This window comes from Doryrhamphus excisus, chromosome 4, assembly GCF_030265055.1.
Source record: "Doryrhamphus excisus isolate RoL2022-K1 chromosome 4, RoL_Dexc_1.0, whole genome shotgun sequence".
Classification (NCBI taxonomy): domain Eukaryota; kingdom Metazoa; phylum Chordata; class Actinopteri; order Syngnathiformes; family Syngnathidae; genus Doryrhamphus; species Doryrhamphus excisus.
Genome location: NC_080469.1, coordinates 26,335,349 through 26,347,596, shown reverse-complemented (window position 1 = coordinate 26,347,596; position 12,248 = coordinate 26,335,349). Strand labels below are relative to the sequence as shown.

The 12,248-nt window shown below is 52.2% G+C and overlaps 2 protein-coding genes across 3 annotated transcripts; both read left to right on the top strand.

The window, feature by feature from the left end:
• The first annotated feature begins 290 nt into the window (after positions 1-290).
• med27 (mediator complex subunit 27) lies at positions 291-3,463 on the top strand. Its single transcript, XM_058071534.1, has 8 exons — positions 291-579; positions 1,127-1,271; positions 1,383-1,513; positions 1,768-1,861; positions 1,959-2,066; positions 2,141-2,182; positions 2,252-2,329; positions 2,389-3,463. The coding sequence occupies exons 1-8, from the start codon at positions 377-379 to the stop codon at positions 2,521-2,523; spliced, it is 936 nt and encodes a 311-aa protein (XP_057927517.1). The 5' UTR covers positions 291-376; the 3' UTR covers positions 2,524-3,463.
• A 138-nt stretch (positions 3,464-3,601) lies between these two features.
• LOC131128568 (formin-binding protein 1-like) lies at positions 3,602-12,176 on the top strand. Of its 2 annotated transcripts, XM_058071522.1 has the most exons (18): positions 3,772-4,031; positions 4,778-4,893; positions 4,968-5,018; positions 5,736-5,883; positions 5,971-6,033; positions 6,119-6,214; positions 6,696-6,710; positions 6,829-6,957; positions 8,006-8,152; positions 8,228-8,404; positions 8,478-8,669; positions 8,761-8,775; positions 8,847-8,956; positions 9,045-9,177; positions 11,112-11,251; positions 11,335-11,474; positions 11,543-11,701; positions 11,792-12,175. In XM_058071522.1, the coding sequence occupies exons 1-18, from the start codon at positions 4,002-4,004 to the stop codon at positions 11,818-11,820; spliced, it is 1,890 nt and encodes a 629-aa protein (XP_057927505.1). In that variant the 5' UTR covers positions 3,772-4,001; the 3' UTR covers positions 11,821-12,175. The 2 variants fall into 2 exon arrangements, with proteins under 2 accessions (XP_057927506.1, XP_057927505.1); XM_058071523.1 differs by lacking the exon at positions 6,696-6,710 and having other exon boundaries at positions 3,602-4,031; positions 11,792-12,176.
• The last annotated feature ends 72 nt before the right edge of the window (positions 12,177-12,248 follow it).

The following is a 12,248-nucleotide window of genomic DNA, read 5'->3' as shown; positions in this document are numbered from 1 at the left end:
CACTCTTTGGACTTGAGTAACAAGCCACGCCTTCAAGTGGCAGACCACGCCCCATAATCTAACCTTAGCTAGCAGCCAGGCTAGTATACTGTAGCTAGCAAACAATAAGCTGGTGTAGTCATTTCGACATGTAACTTCTGTTTTATAGAAATAAAATGATTCAACCATATTGATACTAGGATATATTATACTTAGTGTATTTCTTGTTCCTCAGAGTGTTACAGTAATAATAAGTACACGGTAGTACTTATAAGTTGTACTAATAATGAACTTAATGAACTAATGAGCAGTTTTCACTAGGAGCACTTGAAAGCAGCGCCAATGAGCCGGTTGATGACGTCACTGGGAAGCGACCGAGGCTTAGGAAGAAAACAAGATGGCGGACGTGGTGAGTGTCGGAGTCAACCTGGACGCTTTCTCTCACGCTATCAGCGGCATTCAGGCGCTCCGTTCCAGCGTGAGCCGCGTGTTCGAGTCCCTGAAGGACGGCATGAAGAATCGGGACACCTTGGAAGGCCGGGAGAAACAATTTATAGCCGAATTCCAGGACAATCTTCAGGCGGTCAACCGAGACCTCAAGTGAGTGTCAAGACGTGGTTGATATTGTAATGTTTCCTCGAAACACTAAGAACGACAACAGGGTTGATCTCGAACTTATTTTACTTTTACTATCTCAGCGTACAACAACATCTCAGTAGCCAACAACATACAAACAACACTTCCTGTCTTCAGCTAATGTGGTTCGCACAGGCACACTATAGCCAAGCACCATCTAGTGGTTCAAACGGGAATCACAGGTATCATGACTGATATGTACGGGATGTGTTGTAGTTTATGTACGGGATGTGTTGTAGTTTATGTACGGGATGTGTTGTAGTTTATGTACGGGATGTGTTGTAGTTTATGTACGGGATGTGTTGTAGTTTATGTACGGGATGTGTTGTAGTTTATGTACGGGATGTGTTGTAGTTTATGTACGGGATGTGTTGTAGTTTATGTACGGGATGTGTTGTAGTTTTGTACAAGAAACCACCTAAGTAAGTTTGCTCCCACGACTCCTGAGGTAGGAACCTACTCGACATGTGACGTCATGCCATATGTTTACGTGTCTTCACTCCTTTGTCAGTGAGTTGGAGCGACTCAGTGGTCTCGTTGGACGGCCGTCCGAGTCTCATCCTCTCCACAACAGCGGACTTCTCAGCCTGGATCCTGTCCAGGATAAAACCCCCCTCTACTCTCAGCTGCTGCAGGCCTACAAGTGGTCCAACAAGGTAATGATCACGTGAGCTCCTCTGAGGTTCTGCCTCAGCCTCAAGTAGGTTTGCTGAACTTGATGGTGTGTGTGTGTGTGTGTGTGTGTGTGTGTGTGTGTGTGTGTGTAGTTGCAGTACCACGCGGGCCTGGCCTCCAGTTTGTTAAACCAGCAGTCACTCAAACGATCAGCCAATCAGATGGGAGCTTCAGCCAAGAGACGACCGAAAGTCCAGCCTAGTACTTTGGTCCTGCCCCCCCAGTGAGTGACTCCCCTGCCAAAACATGGTCTGTGTTTACATTCAAAGCAGATTAGATTATTAGACTCATCCATTTTCTACCGCTTAGCCTCACGGGGGTCGTGGGCGGGCTGGAGCCTATCCCAGCTGTCTTGGACTGGTGGCCAGCCAATCACAGGGCACTAATCCTTTTTCCATGACTGGATATAATATGGGCCTCACAGCTGGGAGACCTCTACTGTATATATATCTTATATGCAGTATTGTGTGTGTTGAGGTACGTGGATGATGTCATCTCTCGGATTGGAAGGATGTTCCCTGACATGACCATCGAACTCTTCCGACCCAATGGAACATCTGCCGTGTTGCTGGTGCGCGCGCACACACGCACGCATGCACGCACGCATGCACACACACACGCATGCACACACGCACACACAGGTGTTTTGACGTGCCACTTCCTGTCAGGTGACCCTGGGCAAGGTGCTGAAGGCGATCGTGGTGATGCGTTCACTGTTCATCGACAGAACTTTGGTCCGAGGCTTCAACGAGAACATTTACAACGACGACGGAAAGGTCAGAGCTCATAGCTGCCAGGCGGTTAGGCTGTTTCCATGGTAACGGGTGTCCTCGCTGTCTGTCCCCCTAAGCTGGACATCTGGACCAAGTCCCAGCACCAGGTCTTCCAGAAGGTGAGTCCCCCCAACAGAGCATCCCACGAGGCCGGCGTGCGGCACTGTGATGGTTTGTGTGGTTGCTAGGTGACGGACCACGCCACCACGGCTCTTCTGCACTACCAACTGCCCCAGATGCCCGACGTGGTGGTACGCTCCTTCATGGTAAGACCATGTTGGCGTGTTCTCACGGCGACGCGTGTTGACCGCTGAGTGTCCTGCAGACTTGGCTGAGGAGCTACATCAAACTCTTCCAGTCTTCCTGCCAGCGATGCGGACACTTCCTGCAGGACGGACTCCCGCCAACATGGAGGGACTTTAGGACCCTGGAGGCCTTCCATGACACCTGCCGCATGTGACACGCTTTTAGTCCAATAAACTCCACTTCCTTTTCTACCTGGGGTCTTGGTTTCCCACCTGACCCCGTGATGTCATCTCCACCCGAGGACCCGCTAATGAGGGGCCGGGATGGCGGTGGGGGGGTCCAGCACGCCGCACCTCCAGAGACCATCGTCGTCATCATTAACCTTCATCACATATTGATGATGCTCAATTACACACTGGCGTGCTGCCTGTGACCTTTGACCTTCTAAACAATCTGTCCTTTGAGAGCCCCGAGCACCCCCCCCCCCCACTACCAGCACCTCTTTAATGAACTTAACCTTTTCTTGTTTGACATGAAGACCAGACCTAGACAAGAACTGGACTACACCTAAACCGGCCTAGACCTGGACAAGGACTGGACTACACCTCAACCAGCCTAGACCTGGACAAGGACTGGACTACACCTCAACCAGCCTAGACCTGGACAAGGACTGGACTGCACCTAAACCAGCGTAGACCTGGACAAGGACTGGACTACACCTAAACCAGCCTAGACCTGGACAAGGACTGGACTGCACCTAAACCAGCCTAGACCTGGATGAGGGTTGGAGAGAGAGAAGAACTGAGGATTTATCTCCAGCTCAGCTAAACCTGACATAAAAATATAAACGCAACACTTTGGTTTTTCTCCCGTTTTTATGAGATGGACTCAAAGATGTGAAATGAATTCCAGATAAAAATACGACCTTTTCTCTCAAACGTTGTTCCCAATCTGTCTCAATGGTTGATGATGAGCACTTCTGCTTTGCTGAGATAATCCATCCCACCTCACTGGTGGACCTCATCGAGATGATCTGACACCATGATTACTTCACAGGTGGACCTTAGACTGGGAAATGGGAATGTTTGAAATGTAAAGTAGGTCAAATGTCAATCCAACATAGTAAAGGAAAGCCAGATGATGGGAGAACTTAACCTTATCTCTATTTTGGATTTATTGGCTGCTTTACTTTGTCCTTTTGGTCTTCTACAATAGCCTCTTTGTCTTTATTCTGGAATTGGCCTCTTTGTCTTTATTCTGGAATTGGTCTCTTTCCTACGGACTCAATGCTCTTTGGATCTTCATTGTGTTCTGGTCGGAAAAACCGGGACGGCCTTCGCGCAGCCCGATGACGTCATGCAGCCTCCAAATGTACACTTTTAGGATGCGGACCCCGGATTCAAACACGGCCAATAAATATTTTTCAGTGGCGGGAATTCGGAGCGATTCGATGACGTGTGTGATCGATTGGTCGATCACGCGCACGTCTGACTGCGCGTGATAAGCGGCACAATGAAGCTCCGACTGCGCATGCTCGGCGCGCACACGCACAGCATCGCTCGGCGGACAACAAAGACGCGCGTCACCGCTCCTGTGCCGCTCGCGACAGGGTCCGAGCGCGCGCACGTACGGACGCACGGCGTGTCGGGGCGCGCTGCATCTCGCCGCCATTGAAGGAGAAGAAGAGGAACCATGAGCTGCAATTGGGGAGCCGAACTGTGGGTACGTACGCCCGTCACACCCGGCTCACCTCCGTGTGCTGGCCAAACGGTCACGTGACGTTGGCCTGGCTCCCAACACGCGCCCAGGCAAATTCACGCACGCGATCTGATCACTTATCACTGATGTCAATGTGTGAGCGCTAGTCACGTGACGGATGACGTCGGACATTCATAGTCCGTGTAGCTGATGATGGAGCGCCTCATTCAGCCTCCCTTCCTTCTAGTCCGGTCTAGTACAAGTATAAGTACTTGGTCTTATGGAGTCCAGGTCTAGTCATAGGTGCATGGTGCAGGTGTAGTCTTATGTAGTCCAGGTCTAGTCATAGGTGCATGGTGCAGGTCCAGTCTTATGTAGTCCAGAGCTACACATAGATGCACGGTGCAGGTCTAGTCTTATGTAGTCCAGGTCTAGTCATAGGTGCATGGTGCAGGTCCAGTCTTATGTAGTCCAGGTCTAGTCATAGATGCATGGTGCAGGTGTAGTCTTATGTAGTCCAGGTCTAGTCATAGATGCATGGTGCAGGTCCAGTCTTATGTAGTCCAGGTCTAGTCATAGGTGCACGGTGCAGGTCTAGTCTTATGTAGTCCAGGTCTAGTCATAGATGCATGGTGCAGGTCCAGTCTTATGTAGTCCAGGTTTAGTCATAGGTGCATGGTGCAGGTCTAGTCTTATGTAGTCCAGGTCTATTCAAGGATGCAAGGTGCAGGTCTAGATGAAAGATGAATCTAGGTTTTTTTCTGGTCCAGGATCAGTTTGAGAATCTGGAGAAGCACACCAGCTGGGGGATCGACTTCCTGGAAAGGTACACCAAATTTGTGAAGGAACGAGCCGACATCGAGCAGAGCTACGCCAAGCAGATCAGGTGACCTCTGAGTGACCCTCCCCAGTGATGACATCACTGCCCACCTCCACGTGACCTCTAAATCTTGCATGCAGGAGCCTGTCCAAGAAGTACCTCCCCAAGAGGAGCAGAGAAGATGACAGCAGGTCAGTCAGCTCCGAAGACGGGGTGGAGTCTACCCCGGCTCTGGACCACCCTGGACACACCTCTTGTCCATCACGGCGCACCTCGTCACACAACCCACAGCCAATGGCAGTAGAAGGCGGGACTTAAAGGGGAGCAAAGCAACAGTTGTAAAGTTGTGTTGCATTCAGGCACACAGTGACAGTAAAGTCCTGTTGCATTCAGGCACACGGTGCCAACAAATAAGTGTTGCGTTCAGCTACACATCCACAATAAAGTTGTGTTGCGTTCAGGTACACATTGACAATAAAGTTGTGTTGCGTTCAGGTACACATTGACAGTAATGGCCCGTTGCCTTCAGGTACACATTGACAATAAAGTTGTGTTGCGTTCAGGTACACATTGACCGTAATGGCGTGTTGCATTCAGGTACAAATGGACAGTATAGTTGTGTTGTGTTTAGGTACATTTCTTTGTTCCTTTCAGCTTTTTCTTGATTTTCAGGTACATATTAACCATATAGGTGTGTTGTGTTCAAGTACACATTGACAGTGAGGCTGTGTTACATTCAGGTAGACAGTGACAGTAAAGCTGTGTTGTGTTCAGGTACACATCAGCAGTAAAGGCGTGTTTCATTCAGGCACACATTAATCGTATAGGTGTGTTGCGTTCAGGTACACATTAATCGTAAATGTATTACGTTCATGTACACTTTGACAGTGAAGCTGTGTTGCGTTCAGGTACACGTGGTGTCTGGCGTTCACGGCCACGCTAGGCCAGCTGAACGAGCTGGCGTTGCAGCGAGAGGAAGTGGCGGAGAACCTGAGCTCTCAGGTGGCGTCGGAGCTGAGCAGATTCACGCAGGAGCTGAAGGCCGAGAGGAAGTCTGTGAGTGTGTGACTTGCACACGCACACACACAAACGCACACACACACAAGCACTTTTCAGCGACATGTGTGTCACCCCCCTCCCCAGCATTTCCAAGATGGCCGCCGTGCACAGCAGCACATGGAGAGCTCCTGGAAGCAGCTGGAGTCTGTGAGTGTGACTCCGCCTCCATCCGTGGCCCCGCCTCCACGTTTATGACATCATCAGGCGTCTAACCTAACCTGTGGTCTCTCAGACGAAACGCCGCTTCGAGCGGGACAGTAAGGAGGCGGAGCGAGCCCAGCACATGTCCAACAGGATGGATCTGGACAACAACATGGAAGCTGAGAAGGTAGGAAGTGTACATCTGGAACTACGTTACGCTTCTATCTTCATGTGCTCCGACATCTTCTATGTTCACGTGCTCCAACATCTTCTATGTTCACGTGCTCCAACATCTTCTATGTTCACGTGCTCCAACATCTTCTATGTTCACGTGCTCCAACATCTTCTATGTTCACGTGCTCCAACATCTTCTATGTTCACGTGCTCCGACATCTTCTATGTTCACGTGCTCCGACATCTTCTATGTTCATGTGCTCCAACATCTTCTATGTTCACGTGCTCCAACATCTTCTATGTTCACGTGCTCCAACATCTTCTATGTTCATGTGCTCCAACATCTTCTATGTTCACGTGCTCCAACATCTTCTATGTTCATGTGCTCCAACATCTTCTATGTTCACGTGCTCCAACATCTTCTATGTTCACGTGCTCCAACATCTTCTATGTTCACGTGCTCCAACATCTTCTATGTTCTTTCTGCGTGTCAGCGCTGCTCCTTTAAGGTGAGGGCCTTTGTTCTTCCTGAGGAGATCTTTGACACGTCCACCTGCCGGCCTGGAGGAGACGCTAAGAAGGGTTTGGTTGCCATGGAGACCTTCAGAGGTCTTCTTTTGCTTTCAGGCTCGTCAGACGGCTCAACAAAAACAACAAACTGCCCAAGAGTCCAAGAAGGACTATGTCTCCAGTTTAAACCAGTTCAACCAGGACCAGCACCAACATTACCACACAATGGTGCCCGTCATATACCAGGTAAAGCAGTGTATGGCTTCCTGCTCTCTGGGGTGCAAAACCAGTTCAGGTATACACCGGGTCTACACTAGTATGGCGGGTATATAAACCAGAACCAGTTCAGGTGTACGATACCGGGTCTCCAGAACCAGTTCAGGTGTACTATACTGGTTCTACATGAGTGTGCCAGGTATATAAACCAGAACCAGTTCAGGTCTCCACGAATGTGGCAGGTTTATAAAGCAGAACCAGTTCAGGTGTATACCGGGTCTCCACTGGTGTGGCAGGTATACAAACCAGAACCAGCTCAGGTGTATACCGGGTCTACACTGGTGTGTAAGGTATGTAAACCAGAACCAGCTCAGGTGTATACCGGGTCTACACTGGTGTGGCAGGTATACAAACCAGAACCAGTTCAGGTGTATACCGGGTCTACATGAGTGTGGTAGGTATATAAACCAGAACCAGTTCAGGTGTACTATACCGGGTCTACACTAGTGTGGCAGGTATATACACGAGAACCAGTTCAGGTGTATACCGGGTCTACACTAGTGTGGCAGGTATATACACGAGAACCAGTTCAGGTGTATACCGGGTCTCCACTGGTGTGTAAGGTATGTAAACCAGAACCAGTTCAGGTGTATACCGGGTCTACACTGGTGTGGCAGGTATATAAACCAGAACCAGTTCAGGTGTATACCGGGTCTACACTGGTGTGTAAGGTATGTAAACCAGAACCAGTTCAGGTGTATACCGGGTCTACACTGGTGTGTAAGGTATGTAAACCAGAACCAGTTCAGGTGTATACCGGGTCTACACTGGTGTGTAAGGTATGTAAACCAGAACCAGTTCAGGTGTATACCAGGTCTACACTGGTGTGGCAGGTATACAAACCAGAACCAGTTCAGGTGTATACCGGGTCTCCACTGGTGTGGCAGGTATATAAACCAGAACCAGTTCAGGTGTACTATACCGGGTCTACACGGGTGTACAGCAAGTGCACATGCGTGTGTGTGTACCACATGTCCAATGGCCAGCCAATGAGTGTGCTGTCTGGGGGCGGGGTCAGCGGATCCAGGACATGGAGGAGCGTCGGATCGAGCGAATCGCAGAGGCGATGCGTTTGTCGGCGGAGGCAGAAAAGAAGTCACTTCCTGTTGTGAGTAGTTGTTTGGACGCCATGATGGACGCCGCGGAGAGCATCCAGGCCAGGATGGTGAGGCGCACATGCAGCGGGTGTGTTGTCACCATGGTAACCATGGTAACCATGATAACCACGGCTGATGTGCAGGACACGCGTCAGGTGGTGGAGGTGTACAAAACGGGCTTTGAGCCTCCAGGCGACGTAGACTTTGAGGACTACAGGGCCACCATGAGGCGGAGCATCTCAGAATCCAGTTACCTCGACAACCAAATTGAGGGGCGGAGACAAAGCAGGAAGTTGTGGCCTTTCCTCCGCAAAAACAAGGTACACGCACGCACGCACGCACGCACACAGCACTCGGATGTCCTCTGCTGACCTCTGGCTTTGAACGCACCAGCTGCTGAACCTCCTGTCGTCACCTCGGCAGCCCCCGCCCCCGCCCCCCACCTCTCCTTCCCCCGGGGGCATGGCCAGCAGCCCCCAGTCACCACCTCCCGCGCCCAGAGAACCAATCGCACAGCGCCTCAACGACCTGATGACCTCTGGCTCCCGCACCAGGAAGCAGTGCCTGCGCAGCCTGAAGCGAGGGGTACACACACGCTTGGTGGACTAAACACCTTTAATCATCTTGTTCTGAAGCTGACATGACGCTCTTCTCTCAATGCTCCTTTGACTGACAGCTGTCACTCAAGCTGGTGAGTGTGTGGAAAACATGCGTGACAAACTGTGATGTCATCACCGCAATGTGCCGTTGCCGTGGTTTCAGGGCTCCGCCCCTGCCGACTGCAGCCACCTTCCCGCGGAGCAGCGGCGGAAGAAACTTCAGAGCCGAATGAACGACATCGGCCAGGAGATCCAACGGGAGCGCGAGCAGAGGTGATGTCATCTCTTTAGCCCCGCCCACACGAGGCCAGAGGTGGGCGCGGGTGCTAAAAGCACTTCCTGCCATGTTTGCTCACTTCAGGGACGCGCTGATCAAGATGAGGGAGGTGTACGAACGAAACCCTCAGATGGGCAACGCCGCCGCCCTGGAGCCTCGCTTGGACGAAGTGAGGCGGAGCCTACAGCGCCTGGAGGAGGAGCTGAGGACCAACCAGGTCGACACCAGTCCAGGCTGTCTATGATGGATGTGGCGGATTGCGGTTCTGGTTCAGGGTCCGTTGGACCTGGCGGCGGGCGGGGCCACCTGCCGCAGCTGATGCATGACATCGTTAAGCTCCGCCTTGCACTTGCCGAGCTCCTGCCGCTGCTCGTTGATGATCTTGATCAGGTCTCCGCGGCACTTGTCCAGCTTCTGGATGCGCTTTTGGGTCTCCTCGTCTTTCTGCTCCAGTTGGCGTCTCAGACTCTGGATGGTCTTCTCAAAGTGGTCCGACTGAAGCTTGTTGGACTCCAGGAACTTGGCGATTTTCTCCTCGATGGTGTCCACGTTGACGTCCTCGTCTCCGGTGATGTACTTCCTCTTGAGGCTGATGACGGCCTTGGTGAAGGCCTTGGGCCGGTTGATGAGCGAGATGGCCTTCTCCAGGTCCTCCTTGAACCTGCGGATGTAGGTGTCCCTGGTCAGCAGGACGCATTCCAGGCTCTTGACGCTGGCCTGGTAAGCCTTGACGCGGCCCTCGTGGAACTTGATCTTCTCGGCCAGGTCCACCGCTTGCATTTTGTTGAGGGCCAAGTCCTTTTTGGTGGCTTTGTGAGCCGCCTGCTCGCCCGTGTATTCTCCTCGCAGAGCTTCCATGTCCATCTCCATCTGCTTGAGGCGCTCCCGCAGGGTGGCGGTGCTTCGCTCCTCGCGTTGCAGCTGGGCGGTCACGATCTCTTTGGTGGTCTGCAGCTCGTTGATGTCGGCGTTCTTCGCCCTCAGCTCTTTGCTCTTCTGCTCCTCGGACTTCTTGAGCGCTTCCTTCCTCTCCATCAGGTCGTCGGTGGTGTTGGTCAGGGCGGTCACCTTGTTGGACAGCGCGTTCTTCTGCATCTGGATCAGCCTCATCTCCACCTCGTGGTCATACTTCAGCTTGTCTCGGATGCCCCTCTGGGCTTCCAGTTCTTCCTGGCGCTCGCTCATGGCCATCTGGAGCTTCTGCTTGTCCTCCATCAGCTCCTCCGCATGCTTGCTCAGCTTGTCCATTTGAGCTTGAAGGACAGCGGCCTGCTTGGCGAAGGCCTCGTCCTTCTCCCGCATCCTCACGTTGAACTCTTCTTCTGCCTTCTTCAGGCGCTCACAGTGCAGCTGGGACTGGGCTTCCAGGTTCTTCTCCCAGGTGACCAGCGACGCCTCCAGCTCCGCGATCTTGTCATGGAGTTGGACCTGAACGGCTTTCAGGTCTTTGGCTTCCATGTCAGACCAGCTTTTCTTCTGCTCCAGGGAGAAGCTCTTGGCCTTGTGCACCTTCACCTGGGTCAGCAACTCCGCCTTCTCCTTGTCGGCGGCATTCAGCTTCTCCTGCAGAGCCCGATTCTGGGACTCCAGGGCCTGGACCTTGGCGTCGTGACTCAGGATGTCCCCCTGCCACAGTTTGTTGAACTCGTCTTGTTTTTGGAGAAGTCTCCGGATCTTCCACTCCTTCTTTGAGTCCGACATCGTCAAGCCGTGCTGCCGAGTCGCTGCTCACCACCGGATACCTCTGGGAACGCTTGGAATCACCAGGCTCGTGAAGGTGGCCTTGGTGTTGGTGGCGGTGGCGATGGCGTTGTCTTCTGACAAAGGCAGCCATCTTTGATGATGTGGATGGTGTCACTCGGCGAATGTCACGCCGATGTCATCCAATCCCTCATCTGTCTGTGATGTCACCCCAGCTGCTTGGAACCTTTGGGAAGACTTTGTGGGGAATATTGTTGCTATGAGACCTGAGGCCACCATGGACCTGGTCTAGTCTAGTGGCCCTTGACACTCCCGGGGCGGAACGGGGGCTGAGGCAGGTGGGTTCCACATGGACCACGTGACATCCAAAGACCGCCGTGAACTTTGTGTGTGGGAGGTTCTCATGTCCACCATACTAGAGAAGCTCATCCATGATTTTGTGCGTGTCAGGCGTGGCTGGCTGAGGCGGACCGCAGGTTGTCGGAACATGGCGGCGGAGGTCAAAGTTCACGTTTTGGCAGTGAGGGGTCCACACCAGGAAGTCGAAGTTTGAAGCAGCTGGACGGTCGGAGTCCGGCCAGCAGAGAGAGGTAAGGCTTGGAACTTCTACTTCTTCTGGTTCTGACACTCAGCGGTTCTGACGGAGACCCGCTGGGCTCGCTTTGTGGTCCAGTCCGGACGGCAGCTACACTGAAGACCAAAGTGCCGAAGTCCAGTTCTCCAAGTCGCGAAGTTCAGAGTTTGATGACGACTTTGATGATGAAGAACCGTTGGCGAGCATCGGCACCTGCAAGTCGCTCTACCCTTTCCAAGGTAGGACAGGAAGAGGCGGGCCACGTTTGGCAGGAAAGACTAAGAAGGACAATGATTGGCTGCCGCAGGTCAGAACGAAGGGACCCTGTCCATGTTGGAGGGGGAACTACTTTCTGTGGTGGAAGAGGACAAAGGGGACGGCTGGACCAGGGTCCGCAGGAACTTGGAAGAGGAAGGCTACGTTCCTACCTCCTACATCAAAGTCTTCCTGGACGCCAACGCCAAAGGTGCCCAAGCTCACCTGACCTCCGCGTGACCTCTTGGTTGTGTATCTAACCGTTGTGTGTGTGTGTGTGTGTGTGTGTGTGTGCGTGCAGGCTTTGTGCAGACGAGTCGGCTGGTGTGATGTCACGTGGATACAGGAAGTGTTAAAGACGCCAGATGGACACGTCCCACTCATTTGAGTAACCATTGCCGTGGTAACCGTCTACAGGCTTCTAAATGAGACCACCCCCTTAGGTTGCCACGGTAACCACACAAGTTAAGAAGTAAAAAAGTGTAAAGTGTGATTACACCACAGGAGGCGCTGTCGTGCACGTGACCCATCCAGACCAGCAGAGACGTTTTATTGTGAAAACAGGATGTAGGATGAATCTTGGGAGCAATGAATGGCGTTGTAATGTAAAAAGTCATCCATACTTTGTTTCTGTCACCTTCGTGCTTTTCCACCACGCCACACTTCCTGTATGTTGGCCGTTCAAAATAAAGAATCAACTGCAACAAAGGAAGCTCGTGGATATCCAGGATAAAGGAAGTTTTACTGTGAAGATCACG

Bases quoted from the DNA above. Each gene is read 5' to 3' on its own strand.
- med27 (XM_058071534.1), top strand. From the start codon at position 377: ATGGCGGACGTGGTGAGTGTCGGAGTCAACCTGGACGCTTTCTCTCAC. The intron at 580-1,126 runs GTGAGTGTCAAG...CTCCTTTGTCAG, and splicing joins GCGGTCAACCGAGACCTCAA to TGAGTTGGAGCGACTCAGTG. The intron at 1,272-1,382 runs GTAATGATCACG...GTGTGTGTGTAG, and splicing joins CCTACAAGTGGTCCAACAAG to TTGCAGTACCACGCGGGCCT.
- LOC131128568 (XM_058071522.1), top strand. From the start codon at position 4,002: ATGAGCTGCAATTGGGGAGCCGAACTGTGG. The intron at 4,894-4,967 runs GTGACCTCTGAG...TCTTGCATGCAG, and splicing joins AGCTACGCCAAGCAGATCAG to GAGCCTGTCCAAGAAGTACC. The intron at 11,252-11,334 runs GTAAGGCTTGGA...TTTGTGGTCCAG, and splicing joins AGTCCGGCCAGCAGAGAGAG to TCCGGACGGCAGCTACACTG.